We start from the raw sequence: 21,936 nt of genomic DNA, 5'->3' as shown, positions 1-21,936 counted from the left end.
TTCCGGCAACGGACAAAATACAGAAGGCTGACCTTGAAAATCCGAAAAATTCACTACTCTCTCAAACTCTCTCTTTTGTGTCTTTTTGAATTCCCTTTTTTCCTTGCTTCACTTGCTGTCCTATATAGCAAGAATTACTCCCCAAAGGCTTGCTAAAGAAGCCACCAAAAATAAGCCCAAAGAGGACTCATAACAACAAGTAAAATGTTACGATTTAGCCCATTTATTAAGACCAAAAAAAATAAAACATTTTATCACAACTTGGGCTGGACCCACAACATTTATCCCTGTTCAAGCTGGGAATTCTTCAAATTGCTCGTCTTCGTGTTCTGATGTTCCATCTCCCTCAGCTCTTCATCTTCCTCTTTCACATCTGAACTCCATGAAATGTCAATTGTGATTAAAGCAAGATGAATTCGATTTTGGTAATTTGAATTGATTTTGGTGATTTCATTTCATTCAATTGTGAATTCTCGATTTTCAGTCTCCTCTTTCATTACTTAATCTTCTTCTTTTAAATTTGAACTCCATGAAATATAATGTATTTTCATTATTTTTTTTTTCATTGTGACTTCTGTAAAGCAAGATCAATTTGATTCCTAAGCATTTTCTCTCAGTCTACAACTATGGGATCAAACTACAGACCTTTAGTTTACAAAACTGACGCTCTACCACTGAGCTATAGGGCCCTATTTGTTATCAATTTATATTAAACAGAACAAACTTCTTAAGATTGATGTATTTCAGGATTAAAAAGCGATAAGGGAAAGAGGGGCCATTTCTAGTAATTTTGATGCATTTAAATTCAACTTTCTTTGCTCCAAAAATGGAGGAAACTTTTGATCCTGTAAGCTAATTTATTGTAATTCGTCCATTCTCCTTCAATTTTTACCCTTAATTTGTTGTTTTTAATTTGTTGATTTCGATATAATAGGATCTAATTCATGCCATTTTTAAACTCATCTGGCGCAGAATAACCCTAGGTTCTCTCTCCCTAGGTGAATATATACATATATAGAAGGATTTTATTTTATTTGTTTCTTTTTGAATTGAGATTTAAGTGTGATTTGAAGGAACAAGCTCACCCTTTTCATTTTATAGATCCCTCTGAATTGAGGGTTAATAGGAAAGAGGGGTTTAGAATGGGATTTGAATGATTGGATATAGGATGGAGATCTCTTTATTGTTAGACCTTCCAATTCTATCCCACAAATTTTCAAGGCCAACAATTTATCCCTGTTCAAGCTGGTAATTCTTTGAATTTCTTTTTCATCTGTTCGGTTTTTCATTTGACTGTAATTCAGATGATATGATTCCAAGTTGGTTCCATAGAATTTAGAGGATATGGTTCCAAGTTGGTACTTCTCTTTCTGCTTGTAATTCATATGATGAAAATGTGGCCATGATTGGTGAGTTTTGACTGAAGTGGTGACTAGGTAGAGAAATAAAGGTTTGTTTCTGATGGACTGGTTTTGTCATTTGTAAGAGATCATCCCTGTCTCACTTAGTGAGGTGCATGAAGATTTGTTTTGATTTTCATTTTAGGTTAGTTTTTACATTTGATTTTTAGGTTTGTTTTGATTTTGGTTAATTTAAATGGGTATGTTTGAGATTTGTTATTTGTCATGATGCCTAAGGCTGCCATAGCCTTAACCATTGGTGCGTCTATTCTGGGTCAGGTAATTAGCTCAAGAGTTGAGCGGATTAGGATGAAAATAGTGAGTGAGACGCACATTTCAGCGTCACAAAAAGCTGGCAATGAAGATTCTACAAACTACAACTCTGACAATGAGAGAGTTTTTCTAAATTCCATTGTGGAAATCAGCAAATGATGTCGGTGACACTTTCTAGCAAGCGTGTTAATGCAGATTTGTGTGGAGCTGGAGGGATGTCTGCTTCCAAGACAGTTTAGGATGCTGAAATGAAGTACAATCAATTGTGATAGTTTGCAATATATAGGTTATATGAATCGCCCTGGACGGTCTCCAGTGCGTTATCATTTGGGCTCTAATCTTCTCTTTTAAGGGCAAATTCAAGGCTTCAGAGTGAATATAAAACAAGAGAAGAATATCAAATTTTATTCTGTGGTTTTGAAGCTGCAGGGTATAGATGAGGTAGACATGTTCATTTGACCTGGAGACTATGTTTTCTTGTGAACTATTTGGTTCATTTCCAACTTTATTGAGTTTCAAGCTCGTTTATGAAATTTATGATGTTACACAAGTATTTTACATATGTGTGTTTTCCTTCATACTTTAAAATGTTAATCTTGCATTTTGTACAGTAAAGGTTAAGTATTTAATGCATGAAATTAACTGTTGCTCTAACTTCTTCATCCTTTGGAAGCTTTTCGTTGAATAAAGTTGATTACATTATGAAAATTTATAAGAAACGTGGAGGCAACATGTAACTGGTGGAAAACTCAGGGAGATAACAGAGGAAGCCAAAGGCTTTGCTGTTGGAATTAAGGCCCTTGCTGCTCTCTTTGTTCATACAGTAGCTGGGGAGCTACAGCATCAAATTAGATCATGGCTAGTTGAGAATTTTGAGTTTCATTCAGTTATAGGTGATGATGCACTAGCGGGTACTACCACTATCATGGATGGTTGGATTGCTGGGCTTGGTGCTGCTTTACCTCCAAAATACAGATGCTCTTGGTCAACTCCTATTTGAGTACACAAAACGGGTGTATACATCTCAGTTGCAGCATCTGAAGGTAAATACACAAAGCAGATAATGTCCTGCTTTAAGGTTCATGTAGTCGCCAAGCTTTTGTTCTGTTTGATAGCACACTCATGTAATACTCTTAAATCATGTATATCTCTTGTCAGGATATTGCAGGCACATTGTCAATGGAAATGGCTAAAGATCCTGCTCAGGTGGCAAAACTACGCTATGCTCTGTTTCTTTAGACTATTTTAACCAATTATTTTACTAATTGGGTATATTGTGTACTTTTTGCTAACTTTGTATGACCTGTGTTTATTATAAATTCATAGGGTCTTGAAAAGTGGAACTAGCAGTGTTTTTGTTGGGTTTGGGATTACCTCCATGTGTTTTTCAGGTGTATCATCAATGTTCTAATATCTTAGCACATTGGAAAATGAGTTTATACTGTTAGACCTATTTCTTTAAGCTTTCCCCTTGTGAATACTCTTACATGGGTAAGGAAGTGCGGAAAACTCAAAAGGGATGGAGGGACTACAAAGTGAGCAAGGGTTGTAGTTTAAAAGTCTCCTACATAAAATTATACAAACATTCTCTTACATTTGTGCACATGACAAATTACTATGTTTTTTCCTCACCACATGCAGATATTGCAACAGATGAAAGTTGACGCAAGTCTACTAACGTTGGAAGGCGGTGGCTTGCCAATACCAAATCCTTCTACTGCAGCTGAAGATGCAAGGCTTGCATCTCTGATTTCCCTTGATGGCATATTGACACAAGTCAAGGTTGATTACTTGGTGTTTGTTGATTTTCTTTTTCTGTTGTTTATTGTGTATCCAAATATGATAAATGAAACCTTAAATGTCAATGTCTCATCAATAGGTCATAACAAGGCAAGGTTCCATAAATTCCTTGAGTAAAAGCAAGAAAAGAGCAATGTTTACTTCTCTAGATGAACTTGGTGAGCAAATGCCATCTCTTCTTGAGATTGATCATCCATGTGCCCCGAGGCAAATTGCTGAAGCTCGAGTCATTGTTGAGGTAATAGTACTTTATGAATACTTTTTTGAAGTTTAATTCTTTCGCAATCATTGCTTTTTTTGGTAATATTGTTTTGGACCATCTTAAACGGTTCTATTTCATATTTTCCTCAATATTTGTAACTCATAAACCCTTTCTTTTATCTTCTTTTTGTATTTTATATCTTTAGGTATGCCCACTCATTCATTGAAGTATTCGCATTTTCACTACTCCCATCATTTTATTATGATCCTTTCTAAAAATCCAGCATTATGATCCATGTAGTAACTCGGGTCTAATGGTTGTTCGATAAAACTTTCCCTTTAGCTTTAAGGGCATACTTCGATCACATAATATTCTACTTGTCGCTTCATTTTTGTCACCCACACTTGATTTCATGGATCACGGGATATAAATTACATAAAGTTAACGTTATGTCTGTATTTTCTTTACTTGATGTTAATTTAGTATTTTCTTTGCTTGAGCTGAACTTTAAAGTCAAGTTTATATTTTCTTTACTTGAGCCAATGCTCCATATTTTTTGGTTATAAGATTGTAAGATTGTGTTGTCAGATTCAACTTCTGTACCAATTACAATGGCAGCATCTGCATCAAAGTATTTTTTCACAACTAAGCTTTTTCAATCCAAATGACTTTTGACTGCTTAGTGCAATGAGGTTCATGTTCATTTTGTTCAAGTATTTTTGAAAAGTGGCACCATCAATATTCATGTATTATATACTATGATTGTGGAAGTATCACTTATGAGGATACCTTTCTTCTCATCAACACTACTTTGTTTTAAGTCATTTTGAAAATTTGTGTACATATGAATATAACTTGGATTTTTTTATTTGTTACTTTAAATCTTTGTACATTTAGTTTTTTTTACCCTTTCTTTTTGAAACTACCAACCAATGTAAGAGTGTGTCCAACAACCAGCACAACTATACATACAATAATAATGTATGTAATGATTTGTTGAATGTTTACTTCTTTATTACTTTGTTCAATTCAATTTCTTTTGAGTTGAACTTAATTTTGTAGCAATCTGATACTTCCAGTTGGAGGGCTATAATTGTAATTCGGCAAAGCCTTCTAATATTTAGGTGGAATTGTAGCTTTAGATGAAAATTTGAAAAAAATAAGACTTTTTAATGACTTTATTCAAAAAACAAGTTTCGTTTAAACTTTATTTTTAAAATAAGCGTCTTTGGCCCCAAAGCTAGGCTTGGTACATAATTGCTGTTACTAACAGCGAGTATAAAGAAATGGTAAAAAAATTTAGTCAATGGTAAAGTCGCTGTTACTAACAGCGATATATGGTCAAACCTAGTCAAACTTTAAAGTCTCTGTTAGTACCAGCGACCTTATGCGTGCCTAAATACAGCAGTCTTCTTCCTCCTTCCTCATTTCACATAACTTCGTTTTACAGCCCTAACCCTTAAAGTCGCTGTTACTAACAGCGAACAAATAGTTTCTTCCTCGATCACATAATATTCCAATAGTCGCTCTCTATTTTTTCCACCCACATAATTTTATGGTTCACATCTTGTTGGATGTCCCCACTACTCTGAAATATAGAATTGAGGTATTTGAAGCACCCACTTGAAATAGTTTCTTTCGCTTCTAGCTTTATGATGTCTCTTGTTATCTCGTTCTTGCTAAAATACACTTCATCTACTTTATTTTGCTCTGATTTAATTTGCAACCTCATGACCCCAATTCTTGTCTCCTTCATTCTAACTTAGCATTTACCCCCTTTTTAGTGTCATCTACCAAAACAATGTCATCAACAAACAACATGCACTAAGGCACCCCTTCTTGTATCCATTGTGTTTATCTCATTTAAGACCACGGCAAAAAGAAAGGGGCTCACGATCGAGCTTTGATAATGCCAATTGTGATGGGAAAATCCTTTATTGCCCCTCCATGCGACTAGCTTTACTATTTGCTGCAATCAAAGGAAACCGCGTCCTTGGTTTCTTGATTTCACCCTTGGTGAAAGGATGTTCTTCTCTGCTAGTAGTGTCTAAAACCTAAATATAATAACAAAAATACTTTAGATTTTTCATATAGTATTACATACCATAAATATAATTTAAAAATTATATTTGCCTTTTCAACATGATCAACAATTTCTATGACAGTAGATGATATATCGTGCATATATCTTATAATGTAATAGCCACAATCAAGATTATTTTGTTGTCGTGCGCACAATATTAGAAAGAAATCAATAAAGATTCATGTCAAACTTTGTTTCAAATACAAAGTTCTTAAAAAGACTACTTAACACATAATTTTGCACATGTCTATTTAAGACTCAAATCATTTAAATGATGAGAAATCAAAATATATATTAAATAAATCTATAAATTAAGTAATTAAATTAAGGATTATTCTGGAGTTTTTTCCCAAAATAATGCCAAAGATATAAATATTTTCCAATCTACATCAAAGGGAAAAATATTTCCCTGACAATATGTCGTTGTTAGTACCTTGACTAAATTTTTTGACCATTTCTTTATACTCACTGTTAGTAACAACGATTACGTATCAAGCCTAGCTTTGGGGCCAAAGACGCTTATTTTGGAAATAAAGTTTGAACGAAGCTTATTTTTTGAATAAAGTCATTAAAAAGTCTTATTTTTTTCAAATTTTCGCTCTAAATTATGTTAGGATTTTATTTGTTACTCTAGATTTAAATTGCAAAAGTTACCCAACTTATGTCTAAATATAATGCTAAAATTAGATAATTGTAGGCAAGTCGTCACTAACATTTATCTTCCTTCTTAGTTGTGTGAATGGAGAAAATAGTTAAGTTTATCATATTTATGTAATGCATGACCCAATCTCATCTTTTCTTGTAGTAAATTGCTCTTTTGTCAACAAAAATTATATCTTGCTTTACTCTATGGTTGCCAACTCAAATAGGTTATTATTGGTAGTATTATATGAGATGGAACATTGTCAACTAGTTGTATTCAATTTAATGCATTACTTTTTTCATAAAATTATATATTATAACTTTTTTACATAATACTTTCATTAAACTATAAATAGTACAATTTTTTAATCTAAATTACTTAACTTGGGACGGGCCTGCCGGAATAACTTCTAAATTAAAATATTAGTTTCAGCATTCGTTCATATGGATTTTTCTTCCCAGTTCATTCTAATTTTCAATAATTTTAATTAATAAGTCTAGGCCATTTATATCAATTTCTACTCTTGTCCTTCGAATTATCTTCGGTCTTTTTTCCCTATTTTTAATTCCTTCGAGCTTTAGCTTTCTATCTTCTTTATCAATCTGTTACTACTTCGTCATTGCACATGTTCAAACCATCTTAAACGATTATATTTTATTTTTTCCTCAATATATGTAACTCGTAAAATCTTTGTTATATATTCACTTCGAATGATATCCCTAAAGTTTGTCCACTCATTCAGTCCAAGCATTTGCATTTTCACTACTCCCTCTTTCTACTATGATCCTTTCTAAAAGTTCAACGTTCTGATCCATATAGTAGCACCTCGATCACATAATATTCCAATAGTCGCTCTCTATTTTTTCCACCCACATAATTTTATGGTTCACATCTTGTTGGATGTCCCCACTACTCTGAAATATAGAATTGAGGTATTTGAAGCACCCACTTGAAATAGTTTCTTTCGCTTCTAGCTTTATGATGTCTCTTGTTATCTCGTTCTTGCTAAAATACACTTCATCTACTTTATCTTGCTCTGATTTAATTTGCAACCTCATGACCCCAATTCTTGTCTCCTTCATTCTAACTTAGCATTTACCCCCTTTTTAGTGTCATCTACCAAAACAATGTCATCAACAAACAACATGCACTAAGGCACCCCTTCTTGTATCCATTGTGTTTATCTCATTTAAGACCACGGCAAAAAGAAAGGGGCTCACGATCGAGCTTTGATAATGCCAATTGTGATGGGAAAATCCTTTATTGCCCCTCCATGCGACTAGCTTTACTATTTGCTGCAATCAAAGGAAACCGCGTCCTTGGTTTCTTGATTTCACCCTTGGTGAAAGGATGTTCTTCTCTGCTAGTAGTGTCTAAAACCTAAATATAATAACAAAAATACTTTAGATTTTTCATATAGTATTACATACCATAAATATAATTTAAAAATTATATTTGCCTTTTCAACATGATCAACAATTTCTATGACAGTAGATGATATATCGTGCATATATCTTATAATGTAATAGCCACAATCAAGATTATTTTTGTTGTCGTGCGCACAATATTAGAAAGAAATCAATAAAGATTCATGTCAAACTTTGTTTCAAATACAAAGTTCTTAAAAAGACTACTTAACACATAATTTTGCACATGTCTATTTAAGACTCAAATCATTTAAATGATGAGAAATCAAAATATATATTAAATAAATCTATAAATTAAGTAATTAAATTAAGGATTATTCTGGAGTTTTTTCCCAAAATAATGCCAAAGATATAAATATTTTCCAATCTACATCAAAGGGAAAAATATTTCCCTGACAATATGTCATTGTTAGTACCTTGACTAAATTTTTTGACCATTTCTTTATACTCACTGTTAGTAACAACGATTACGTATCAAGCCTAGCTTTGGGGCCAAAGACGCTTATTTTGGAAATAAAGTTTGAACGAAGCTTATTTATTGAATAAAGTCATTAAAAAGTCTTATTTTTTTCAAATTTTCGCTCTAAATTATGTTAGGATTTTATTTGTTACTCTAGATTTAAATTGCAAAAGTTACCCAACTTATGTCTAAATATAATGCTAAAATTAGATAATTGTAGGCAAGTCGTCACTAACATTTATCTTCCTTCTTAGTTGTGTGAATGGAGAAAATAGTTAAGTTTATCATATTTATGTAATGCATGACCCAATCTCATCTTTTCTTGTAGTAAATTGCTCTTTTGTCAACAAAAATTATATCTTGCTTTACTCTATGGTTGCCAACTCAAATAGGTTATTATTGGTAGTATTATATGAGATGGAACATTGTCAACTAGTTGTATTCAATTTAATGCATTACTTTTTTCATAAAATTATATATTATAACTTTTTTACATAATACTTTCATTAAACTATAAATAGTACAATTTTTTAATCTAAATTACTTAACTTGGGACGGGCCTGCCGGAATAACTTCTAAATTAAAATATTAGTTTCAGCATTCGTTCATATGGATTTTTCTTCCCAGTTCATTCTAATTTTCAATAATTTTAATTAATAAGTCTAGGCCATTTATATCAATTTCTACTCTTGTCCTTCGAATTATCTTCGGTCTTTTTTCCCTATTTTTAATTCCTTCGAGCTTTAGCTTTCTATCTTCTTTATCAATCTGTTACTACTTCGTCATTGCACATGTTCAAACCATCTTAAACGATTATATTTTATTTTTTCCTCAATATATGTAACTCGTAAAATCTTTGTTATATATTCACTTCGAATGATATCCCTAAAGTTTGTCCACTCATTCAGTCCAAGCATTTGCATTTTCACTACTCCCTCTTTCTACTATGATCCTTTCTAAAAGTTCAACGTTCTGATCCATATAGTAGCACCTCGATCACATAATATTCCAATAGTCGCTCTCTATTTTTTCCACCCACATAATTTTATGGTTCACATCTTGTTGGATGTCCCCACTACTCTGAAATATAGAATTGAGGTATTTGAAGCACCCACTTGAAATAGTTTCTTTCGCTTCTAGCTTTATGATGTCTCTTGTTATCTCGTTCTTGCTAAAATACACTTCATCTACTTTATCTTGCTCTGATTTAATTTGCAACCTCATGACCCCAATTCTTGTCTCCTTCATTCTAACTTAGCATTTACCCCCTTTTTAGTGTCATCTACCAAAACAATGTCATCAACAAACAACATGCACTAAGGCACCCCTTCTTGTATCCATTGTGTTTATCTCATTTAAGACCACGGCAAAAAGAAAGGGGCTCACGATCGAGCTTTGATAATGCCAATTGTGATGGGAAAATCCTTTATTGCCCCTCCATGCGACTAGCTTTACTATTTGCTGCAATCAAAGGAAACCGCGTCCTTGGTTTCTTGATTTCACCCTTGGTGAAAGGATGTTCTTCTCTGCTAGTAGTGTCTAAAACCTAAATATAATAACAAAAATACTTTAGATTTTTCATATAGTATTACATACCATAAATATAATTTAAAAATTATATTTGCCTTTTCAACATGATCAACAATTTCTATGACAGTAGATGATATATCGTGCATATATCTTATAATGTAATAGCCACAATCAAGATTATTTTTGTTGTCGTGCGCACAATATTAGAAAGAAATCAATAAAGATTCATGTCAAACTTTGTTTCAAATACAAAGTTCTTAAAAAGACTACTTAACACATAATTTTGCACATGTCTATTTAAGACTCAAATCATTTAAATGATGAGAAATCAAAATATATATTAAATAAATCTATAAATTAAGTAATTAAATTAAGGATTATTCTGGAGTTTTTTCCCAAAATAATGCCAAAGATATAAATATTTTCCAATCTACATCAAAGGGAAAAATATTTCCCTGACAATATGTCATTGTTAGTACCTTGACTAAATTTTTGACCATTTCTTTATACTCACTGTTAGTAACAACGATTACGTATCAAGCCTAGCTTTGGGGCCAAAGACGCTTATTTTGGAAATAAAGTTTGAACGAAGCTTATTTTTTGAATAAAGTCATTAAAAAGTCTTATTTTTTTCAAATTTTCGCTCTAAATTATGTTAGGATTTTATTTGTTACTCTAGATTTAAATTGCAAAAGTTACCCAACTTATGTCTAAATATAATGCTAAAATTAGATAATTGTAGGCAAGTCGTCACTAACATTTATCTTCCTTCTTAGTTGTGTGAATGGAGAAAATAGTTAAGTTTATCATATTTATGTAATGCATGACCCAATCTCATCTTTTCTTGTAGTAAATTGCTCTTTTGTCAACAAAAATTATATCTTGCTTTACTCTATGGTTGCCAACTCAAATAGGTTATTATTGGTAGTATTATATGAGATGGAACATTGTCAACTAGTTGTATTCAATTTAATGCATTACTTTTTTCATAAAATTATATATTATAACTTTTTTACATAATACTTTCATTAAACTATAAATAGTACAATTTTTTAATCTAAATTACTTAACTTGGGACGGGCCTGCCGGAATAACTTCTAAATTAAAATATTAGTTTCAGCATTCGTTCATATGGATTTTTCTTCCCAGTTCATTCTAATTTTCAATAATTTTAATTAATAAGTCTAGGCCATTTATATCAATTTCTACTCTTGTCCTTCGAATTATCTTCGGTCTTTTTTCCCTATTTTTAATTCCTTCGAGCTTTAGCTTTCTATCTTCTTTATCAATCTGTTACTACTTCGTCATTGCACATGTTCAAACCATCTTAAACGATTATATTTTATTTTTTCCTCAATATATGTAACTCGTAAAATCTTTGTTATATATTCACTTCGAATGATATCCCTAAAGTTTGTCCACTCATTCAGTCCAAGCATTTGCATTTTCACTACTCCCTCTTTCTACTATGATCCTTTCTAAAAGTTCAACGTTCTGATCCATATAGTAGCACCTCGATCACATAATATTCCAATAGTCGCTCTCTATTTTTTCCACCCACATAATTTTATGGTTCACATCTTGTTGGATGTCCCCACTACTCTGAAATATAGAATTGAGGTATTTGAAGCACCCACTTGAAATAGTTTCTTTCGCTTCTAGCTTTATGATGTCTCTTGTTATCTCGTTCTTGCTAAAATACACTTCATCTACTTTATCTTGCTCTGATTTAATTTGCAACCTCATGACCCCAATTCTTGTCTCCTTCATTCTAACTTAGCATTTACCCCCTTTTTAGTGTCATCTACCAAAACAATGTCATCAACAAACAACATGCACTAAGGCACCCCTTCTTGTATCCATTGTGTTTATCTCATTTAAGACCACGGCAAAAAGAAAGGGGCTCACGATCGAGCTTTGATAATGCCAATTGTGATGGGAAAATCCTTTATTGCCCCTCCATGCGACTAGCTTTACTATTTGCTGCAATCAAAGGAAACCGCGTCCTTGGTTTCTTGATTTCACCCTTGGTGAAAGGATGTTCTTCTCTGCTAGTAGTGTCTAAAACCTAAATATAATAACAAAAATACTTTAGATTTTTCATATAGTATTACATACCATAAATATAATTTAAAAATTATATTTGCCTTTTCAACATGATCAACAATTTCTATGACAGTAGATGATATATCGTGCATATATCTTATAATGTAATAGCCACAATCAAGATTATTTTTGTTGTCGTGCGCACAATATTAGAAAGAAATCAATAAAGATTCATGTCAAACTTTGTTTCAAATACAAAGTTCTTAAAAAGACTACTTAACACATAATTTTGCACATGTCTATTTAAGACTCAAATCATTTAAATGATGAGAAATCAAAATATATATTAAATAAATCTATAAATTAAGTAATTAAATTAAGGATTATTCTGGAGTTTTTTCCCAAAATAATGCCAAAGATATAAATATTTTCCAATCTACATCAAAGGGAAAAATATTTCCCTGACAATATGTCATTGTTAGTACCTTGACTAAATTTTTTGACCATTTCTTTATACTCACTGTTAGTAACAACGATTACGTATCAAGCCTAGCTTTGGGGCCAAAGACGCTTATTTTGGAAATAAAGTTTGAACGAAGCTTATTTTTTGAATAAAGTCATTAAAAAGTCTTATTTTTTTCAAATTTTCGCTCTAAATTATGTTAGGATTTTATTTGTTACTCTAGATTTAAATTGCAAAAGTTACCCAACTTATGTCTAAATATAATGCTAAAATTAGATAATTGTAGGCAAGTCGTCACTAACATTTATCTTCCTTCTTAGTTGTGTGAATGGAGAAAATAGTTAAGTTTATCATATTTATGTAATGCATGACCCAATCTCATCTTTTCTTGTAGTAAATTGCTCTTTTGTCAACAAAAATTATATCTTGCTTTACTCTATGGTTGCCAACTCAAATAGGTTATTATTGGTAGTATTATATGAGATGGAACATTGTCAACTAGTTGTATTCAATTTAATGCATTACTTTTTTCATAAAATTATATATTATAACTTTTTTACATAATACTTTCATTAAACTATAAATAGTACAATTTTTTAATCTAAATTACTTAACTTGGGACGGGCCTGCCGGAATAACTTCTAAATTAAAATATTAGTTTCAGCATTCGTTCATATGGATTTTTCTTCCCAGTTCATTCTAATTTTCAATAATTTTAATTAATAAGTCTAGGCCATTTATATCAATTTCTACTCTTGTCCTTCGAATTATCTTCGGTCTTTTTTCCCTATTTTTAATTCCTTCGAGCTTTAGCTTTCTATCTTCTTTATCAATCTGTTACTACTTCGTCATTGCACATGTTCAAACCATCTTAAACGATTATATTTTATTTTTTCCTCAATATATGTAACTCGTAAAATCTTTGTTATATATTCACTTCGAATGATATCCCTAAAGTTTGTCCACTCATTCAGTCCAAGCATTTGCATTTTCACTACTCCCTCTTTCTACTATGATCCTTTCTAAAAGTTCAACGTTCTGATCCATATAGTAGCACCTCGATCACATAATATTCCAATAGTCGCTCTCTATTTTTTCCACCCACATAATTTTATGGTTCACATCTTGTTGGATGTCCCCACTACTCTGAAATATAGAATTGAGGTATTTGAAGCACCCACTTGAAATAGTTTCTTTCGCTTCTAGCTTTATGATGTCTCTTGTTATCTCGTTCTTGCTAAAATACACTTCATCTACTTTATCTTGCTCTGATTTAATTTGCAACCTCATGACCCCAATTCTTGTCTCCTTCATTCTAACTTAGCATTTACCCCCTTTTTAGTGTCATCTACCAAAACAATGTCATCAACAAACAACATGCACTAAGGCACCCCTTCTTGTATCCATTGTGTTTATCTCATTTAAGACCACGGCAAAAAGAAAGGGGCTCACGATCGAGCTTTGATAATGCCAATTGTGATGGGAAAATCCTTTATTGCCCCTCCATGCGACTAGCTTTACTATTTGCTGCAATCAAAGGAAACCGCGTCCTTGGTTTCTTGATTTCACCCTTGGTGAAAGGATGTTCTTCTCTGCTAGTAGTGTCTAAAACCTAAATATAATAACAAAAATACTTTAGATTTTTCATATAGTATTACATACCATAAATATAATTTAAAAATTATATTTGCCTTTTCAACATGATCAACAATTTCTATGACAGTAGATGATATATCGTGCATATATCTTATAATGTAATAGCCACAATCAAGATTATTTTGTTGTCGTGCGCACAATATTAGAAAGAAATCAATAAAGATTCATGTCAAACTTTGTTTCAAATACAAAGTTCTTAAAAAGACTACTTAACACATAATTTTGCACATGTCTATTTAAGACTCAAATCATTTAAATGATGAGAAATCAAAATATATATTAAATAAATCTATAAATTAAGTAATTAAATTAAGGATTATTCTGGAGTTTTTTCCCAAAATAATGCCAAAGATATAAATATTTTCCAATCTACATCAAAGGGAAAAATATTTCCCTGACAATATGTCGTTGTTAGTACCTTGACTAAATTTTTTGACCATTTCTTTATACTCACTGTTAGTAACAACGATTACGTATCAAGCCTAGCTTTGGGGCCAAAGACGCTTATTTTGGAAATAAAGTTTGAACGAAGCTTATTTTTTGAATAAAGTCATTAAAAAGTCTTATTTTTTTCAAATTTTCGCTCTAAATTATGTTAGGATTTTATTTGTTACTCTAGATTTAAATTGCAAAAGTTACCCAACTTATGTCTAAATATAATGCTAAAATTAGATAATTGTAGGCAAGTCGTCACTAACATTTATCTTCCTTCTTAGTTGTGTGAATGGAGAAAATAGTTAAGTTTATCATATTTATGTAATGCATGACCCAATCTCATCTTTTCTTGTAGTAAATTGCTCTTTTGTCAACAAAAATTATATCTTGCTTTACTCTATGGTTGCCAACTCAAATAGGTTATTATTGGTAGTATTATATGAGATGGAACATTGTCAACTAGTTGTATTCAATTTAATGCATTACTTTTTTCATAAAATTATATATTATAACTTTTTTACATAATACTTTCATTAAACTATAAATAGTACAATTTTTTAATCTAAATTACTTAACTTGGGACGGGCCTGCCGGAATAACTTCTAAATTAAAATATTAGTTTCAGCATTCGTTCATATGGATTTTTCTTCCCAGTTCATTCTAATTTTCAATAATTTTAATTAATAAGTCTAGGCCATTTATATCAATTTCTACTCTTGTCCTTCGAATTATCTTCGGTCTTTTTTCCCTATTTTTAATTCCTTCGAGCTTTAGCTTTCTATCTTCTTTATCAATCTGTTACTACTTCGTCATTGCACATGTTCAAACCATCTTAAACGATTATATTTTATTTTTTCCTCAATATATGTAACTCGTAAAATCTTTGTTATATATTCACTTCGAATGATATCCCTAAAGTTTGTCCACTCATTCAGTCCAAGCATTTGCATTTTCACTACTCCCTCTTTCTACTATGATCCTTTCTAAAAGTTCAACGTTCTGATCCATATAGTAGCACCTCGATCACATAATATTCCAATAGTCGCTCTCTATTTTTTCCACCCACATAATTTTATGGTTCACATCTTGTTGGATGTCCCCACTACTCTGAAATATAGAATTGAGGTATTTGAAGCACCCACTTGAAATAGTTTCTTTCGCTTCTAGCTTTATGATGTCTCTTGTTATCTCGTTCTTGCTAAAATACACTTCATCTACTTTATCTTGCTCTGATTTAATTTGCAACCTCATGACCCCAATTCTTGTCTCCTTCATTCTAACTTAGCATTTACCCCCTTTTTAGTGTCATCTACCAAAACAATGTCATCAACAAACAACATGCACTAAGGCACCCCTTCTTGTATCCATTGTGTTTATCTCATTTAAGACCACGGCAAAAAGAAAGGGGCTCACGATCGAGCTTTGATAATGCCAATTGTGATGGGAAAATCCTTTATTGCCCCTCCATGCGACTAGCTTTACTATTTGCTGCAATCAAAGGAAACCGCGTCCTTGGTTTCTTGATTTCACCCTTGGTGAAAGGATGTTCTTCTCTGCTAGTAGTGTCTAAAACCTAAATATAATAACAAAAATACTTTAGATTTTTCATATAGTATTACATACCATAAATATAATTTAAAAATTATATTTGCCTTTTCAACATGATCAACAATTTCTATGACAGTAGATGATATATCGTGCATATATCTTATAATGTAATAGCCACAATCAAGATTATTTTGTTGTCGTGCGCACAATATTAGAAAGAAATCAATAAAGATTCATGTCAAACTTTGTTTCAAATACAAAGTTCTTAAAAAGACTACTTAACACATAATTTTGCACATGTCTATTTAAGACTCAAATCATTTAAATGATGAGAAATCAAAATATATATTAAATAAATCTATAAATTAAGTAATTAAATTAAGGATTATTCTGGAGTTTTTTCCCAAAATAATGCCAAAGATATAAATATTTTCCAATCTACATCAAAGGGAAAAATATTTCCCTGACAATATGTCGTTGTTAGTACCTTGACTAAATTTTTTGACCATTTCTTTATACTCACTGTTAGTAACAACGATTACGTATCAAGCCTAGCTTTGGGGCCAAAGACGCTTATTTTGGAAATAAAGTTTGAACGAAGCTTATTTTTTGAATAAAGTCATTAAAAAGTCTTATTTTTTTCAAATTTTCGCTCTAAATTATGTTAGGATTTTATTTGTTACTCTAGATTTAAATTGCAAAAGTTACCCAACTTATGTCTAAATATAATGCTAAAATTAGATAATTGTAGGCAAGTCGTCACTAACATTTATCTTCCTTCTTAGTTGTGTGAATGGAGAAAATAGTTAAGTTTATCATATTTATGTAATGCATGACCCAATCTCATCTTTTCTTGTAGTAAATTGCTCTTTTGTCAACAAAAATTATATCTTGCTTTACTCTATGGTTGCCAACTCAAATAGGTTATTATTGGTAGTATTATATGAGATGGAACATTGTCAACTAGTTGTATTCAATTTAATGCATTACTTTTTTCATAAAATTATATATTATAACTTTTTTACATAATACTTTCATTAAACTATAAATAGTACAATTTTTTAATCTAAATTACTTAACTTGGGACGGGCCTGCCGGAATAACTTCTAAATTAAAATATTAGTTTCAGCATTCGTTCATATGGATTTTTCTTCCCAGTTCATTCTAATTTTCAATAATTTTAATTAATAAGTCTAGGCCATTTATATCAATTTCTACTCTTGTCCTTCGAATTATCTTCGGTCTTTTTTCCCTATTTTTAATTCCTTCGAGCTTTAGCTTTCTATCTTCTTTATCAATCTGTTACTACTTCGTCATTGCACATGTTCAAACCATCTTAAACGATTATATTTTATTTTTTCCTCAATATATGTAACTCGTAAAATCTTTGTTATATATTCACTTCGAATGATATCCCTAAAGTTTGTCCACTCATTCAGTCCAAGCATTTGCATTTTCACTACTCCCTCTTTCTACTATGATCCTTTCTAAAAGTTCAACGTTCTGATCCATATAGTAGCACCTCGATCACATAATATTCCAATAGTCGCTCTCTATTTTTTCCACCCACATAATTTTATGGTTCACATCTTGTTGGATGTCCCCACTACTCTGAAATATAGAATTGAGGTATTTGAAGCACCCACTTGAAATAGTTTCTTTCGCTTCTAGCTTTATGATGTCTCTTGTTATCTCGTTCTTGCTAAAATACACTTCATCTACTTTATCTTGCTCTGATTTAATTTGCAACCTCATGACCCCAATTCTTGTCTCCTTCATTCTAACTTAGCATTTACCCCCTTTTTAGTGTCATCTACCAAAACAATGTCATCAACAAACAACATGCACTAAGGCACCCCTTCTTGTATCCATTGTGTTTATCTCATTTAAGACCACGGCAAAAAGAAAGGGGCTCACGATCGAGCTTTGATAATGCCAATTGTGATGGGGAAATCCTTTATTGCCCCTCCATGCGACTAGCTTTACTATTTGCTGCAATCAAAGGAAACCGCGTCCTTGGTTTCTTGATTTCACCCTTGGTGAAAGGATGTTCTTCTCTGCTAGTAGTGTCTAAAACCTAAATATAATAACAAAAATACTTTAGATTTTTCATATAGTATTACATACCATAAATATAATTTAAAAATTATATTTGCCTTTTCAACATGATCAACAATTTCTATGACAGTAGATGATATATCGTGCATATATCTTATAATGTAATAGCCACAATCAAGATTATTTTGTTGTCGTGCGCACAATATTAGAAAGAAATCAATAAAGATTCATGTCAAACTTTGTTTCAAATACAAAGTTCTTAAAAAGACTACTTAACACATAATTTTGCACATGTCTATTTAAGACTCAAATCATTTAAATGATGAGAAATCAAAATATATATTAAATAAATCTATAAATTAAGTAATTAAATTAAGGATTATTCTGGAGTTTTTTCCCAAAATAATGCCAAAGATATAAATATTTTCCAATCTACATCAAAGGGAAAAATATTTCCCTGACAATATGTCGTTGTTAGTACCTTGACTAAATTTTTTGACCATTTCTTTATACTCACTGTTAGTAACAACGATTACGTATCAAGCCTAGCTTTGGGGCCAAAGACGCTTATTTTGGAAATAAAGTTTGAACGAAGCTTATTTTTTGAATAAAGTCATTAAAAAGTCTTATTTTTTTCAAATTTTCGCTCTAAATTATGTTAGGATTTTATTTGTTACTCTAGATTTAAATTGCAAAAGTTACCCAACTTATGTCTAAATATAATGCTAAAATTAGATAATTGTAGGCAAGTCGTCACTAACATTTATCTTCCTTCTTAGTTGTGTGAATGGAGAAAATAGTTAAGTTTATCATATTTATGTAATGCATGACCCAATCTCATCTTTTCTTGTAGTAAATTGCTCTTTTGTCAACAAAAATTATATCTTGCTTTACTCTATGGTTGCCAACTCAAATAGGTTATTATTGGTAGTATTATATGAGATGGAACATTGTCAACTAGTTGTATTCAATTTAATGCATTACTTTTTTCATAAAATTATATATTATAACTTTTTTACATAATACTTTCATTAAACTATAAATAGTACAATTTTTTAATCTAAATTACTTAACTTGGGACGGGCCTGCCGGAATAACTTCTAAATTAAAATATTAGTTTCAGCATTCGTTCATATGGATTTTTCTTCCCAGTTCATTCTAATTTTCAATAATTTTAATTAATAAGTCTAGGCCATTTATATCAATTTCTACTCTTGTCCTTCGAATTATCTTCGGTCTTTTTTCCCTATTTTTAATTCCTTCGAGCTTTAGCTTTCTATCTTCTTTATCAATCTGTTACTACTTCGTCATTGCACATGTTCAAACCATCTTAAACGATTATATTTTATTTTTTCCTCAATATATGTAACTCGTAAAATCTTTGTTATATATTCACTTCGAATGATATCCCTAAAGTTTGTCCACTCATTCAGTCCAAGCATTTGCATTTTCACTACTCCCTCTTTCTACTATGATCCTTTCTAAAAGTTCAACGTTCTGATCCATATAGTAGCACCTCGATCACATAATATTCCAATAGTCGCTCTCTATTTTTTCCACCCACATAATTTTATGGTTCACATCTTGTTGGATGTCCCCACTACTCTGAAATATAGAATTGAGGTATTTGAAGCACCCACTTGAAATAGTTTCTTTCGCTTCTAGCTTTATGATGTCTCTTGTTATCTCGTTCTTGCTAAAATACACTTCATCTACTTTATCTTGCTCTGATTTAATTTGCAACCTCATGACCCCAATTCTTGTCTCCTTCATTCTAACTTAGCATTTACCCCCTTTTTAGTGTCATCTACCAAAACAATGTCATCAACAAACAACATGCACTAAGGCACCCCTTCTTGTATCCATTGTGTTTATCTCATTTAAGACCACGGCAAAAAGAAAGGGGCTCACGATCGAGCTTTGATAATGCCAATTGTGATGGGGAAATCCTTTATTGCCCCTCCATGCGACTAGCTTTACTATTTGCTGCAATCAAAGGAAACCGCGTCCTTGGTTTCTTGATTTCACCCTTGGTGAAAGGATGTTCTTCTCTGCTAGTAGTGTCTAAAACCTAAATATAATAACAAAAATACTTTAGATTTTTCATATAGTATTACATACCATAAATATAATTTAAAAATTATATTTGCCTTTTCAACATGATCAACAATTTCTATGACAGTAGATGATATATCGTGCATATATCTTATAATGTAATAGCCACAATCAAGATTATTTTGTTGTCGTGCGCACAATATTAGAAAGAAATCAATAAAGATTCATGTCAAACTTTGTTTCAAATACAAAGTTCTTAAAAAGACTACTTAACACATAATTTTGCACATGTCTATTTAAGACTCAAATCATTTAAATGATGAGAAATCAAAATATATATTAAATAAATCTATAAATTAAGTAATTAAATTAAGGATTATTCTGGAGTTTTTTCCCAAAATAATGCCAAAGATATAAATATTTTCCAATCTACATCAAAGGGAAAAATATTTCCCTGACAATATGTCGTTGTTAGTACCTTGACTAAATTTTTTGACCATTTCTTTATACTCACTGTTAGTAACAACGATTACGTATCAAGCCTAGCTTTGGGGCCAAAGACGCTTATTTTGGAAATAAAGTTTGAACGAAGCTTATTTTTTGAATAAAGTCATTAAAAAGTCTTATTTTTTTCAAATTTTCGCTCTAAATTATGTTAGGATTTTATTTGTTACTCTAGATTTAAATTGCAAAAGTTACCCAACTTATGTCTAAATATAATGCTAAAATTAGATAATTGTAGGCAAGTCGTCACTAACATTTATCTTCCTTCTTAGTTGTGTGAATGGAGAAAATAGTTAAGTTTATCATATTTATGTAATGCATGACCCAATCTCATCTTTTCTTGTAGTAAATTGCTCTTTTGTCAACAAAAATTATATCTTGCTTTACTCTATGGTTGCCAACTCAAATAGGTTATTATTGGTAGTATTATATGAGATGGAACATTGTCAACTAGTTGTATTCAATTTAATGCATTACTTTTTTCATAAAATTATATATTATAACTTTTTTACATAATACTTTCATTAAACTATAAATAGTACAATTTTTTAATCTAAATTACTTAACTTGGGACGGGCCTGCCGGAATAACTTCTAAATTAAAATATTAGTTTCAGCATTCGTTCATATGGATTTTTCTTCCCAGTTCATTCTAATTTTCAATAATTTTAATTAATAAGTCTAGGCCATTTATATCAATTTCTACTCTTGTCCTTCGAATTATCTTCGGTCTTTTTTCCCTATTTTTAATTCCTTCGAGCTTTAGCTTTCTATCTTCTTTATCAATCTGTTACTACTTCGTCATTGCACATGTTCAAACCATCTTAAACGATTATATTTTATTTTTTCCTCAATATATGTAACTCGTAAAATCTTTGTTATATATTCACTTCGAATGATATCCCTAAAGTTTGTCCACTCATTCAGTCCAAGCATTTGCATTTTCACTACTCCCTCTTTCTACTATGATCCTTTCTAAAAGTTCAACGTTCTGATCCATATAGTAGCACCTCGATCACATAATATTCCAATAGTCGCTCTCTATTTTTTCCACCCACATAATTTTATGGTTCACATCTTGTTGGATGTCCCCACTACTCTGAAATATAGAATTGAGGTATTTGAAGCACCCACTTGAAATAGTTTCTTTCGCTTCTAGCTTTATGATGTCTCTTGTTATCTCGTTCTTGCTAAAATACACTTCATCTACTTTATCTTGCTCTGATTTAATTTGCAACCTCATGACCCCAATTCTTGTCTCCTTCATTCTAACTTAGCATTTACCCCCTTTTTAGTGTCATCTACCAAAACAATGTCATCAACAAACAACATGCACTAAGGCACCCCTTCTTGT

The 21,936-nt window shown here is 31.4% G+C and overlaps 1 protein-coding gene across 3 annotated transcripts; it reads left to right on the top strand.

Annotated features, from left to right (window-relative positions):
* Positions 1-248: 248 nt before the first annotated feature.
* On the top strand, positions 249-7,951 carry LOC130826795 (kinesin-like protein KIN-14A). 3 transcript variants are annotated; one of them, XM_057692386.1, is made up of 6 exons: positions 282-425; positions 1,680-2,716; positions 2,832-2,879; positions 3,315-3,455; positions 3,553-3,711; positions 4,264-7,950. In XM_057692386.1, exons 2-6 carry the CDS (start codon positions 2,603-2,605, stop codon positions 4,348-4,350), a joined length of 549 nt encoding a protein of 182 aa, XP_057548369.1. In that variant the 5' UTR covers positions 282-425; positions 1,680-2,602; the 3' UTR covers positions 4,351-7,950. The 3 variants fall into 3 exon arrangements, with proteins under 3 accessions (XP_057548367.1, XP_057548370.1, XP_057548369.1); XM_057692384.1 differs by having other exon boundaries at positions 249-2,716; XM_057692387.1 differs by having other exon boundaries at positions 269-2,716; positions 3,881-7,951.
* Positions 7,952-21,936: the final 13,985 nt, after the last annotated feature.

Source organism: Amaranthus tricolor, chromosome 11 (assembly GCF_026212465.1).
Source record: "Amaranthus tricolor cultivar Red isolate AtriRed21 chromosome 11, ASM2621246v1, whole genome shotgun sequence".
NCBI classification, from domain to species: domain Eukaryota; kingdom Viridiplantae; phylum Streptophyta; class Magnoliopsida; order Caryophyllales; family Amaranthaceae; genus Amaranthus; species Amaranthus tricolor.
This window is presented reverse-complemented; position numbering and strand designations above follow the sequence as displayed.

Coding starts and splice junctions, on each gene's coding strand:
- LOC130826795 (XM_057692384.1), top strand. CDS start 2,603: ATGGTTGGATTGCTGGGCTTGGTGCTGCTTTACCTCCAAAATACAGAT. Junction 2,717..2,831: donor CTCAGTTGCAGCATCTGAAG/GTAAATACACAA, acceptor ATCTCTTGTCAG/GATATTGCAGGCACATTGTC. Junction 2,880..3,314: donor TGGCTAAAGATCCTGCTCAG/GTGGCAAAACTA, acceptor CACCACATGCAG/ATATTGCAACAGATGAAAGT.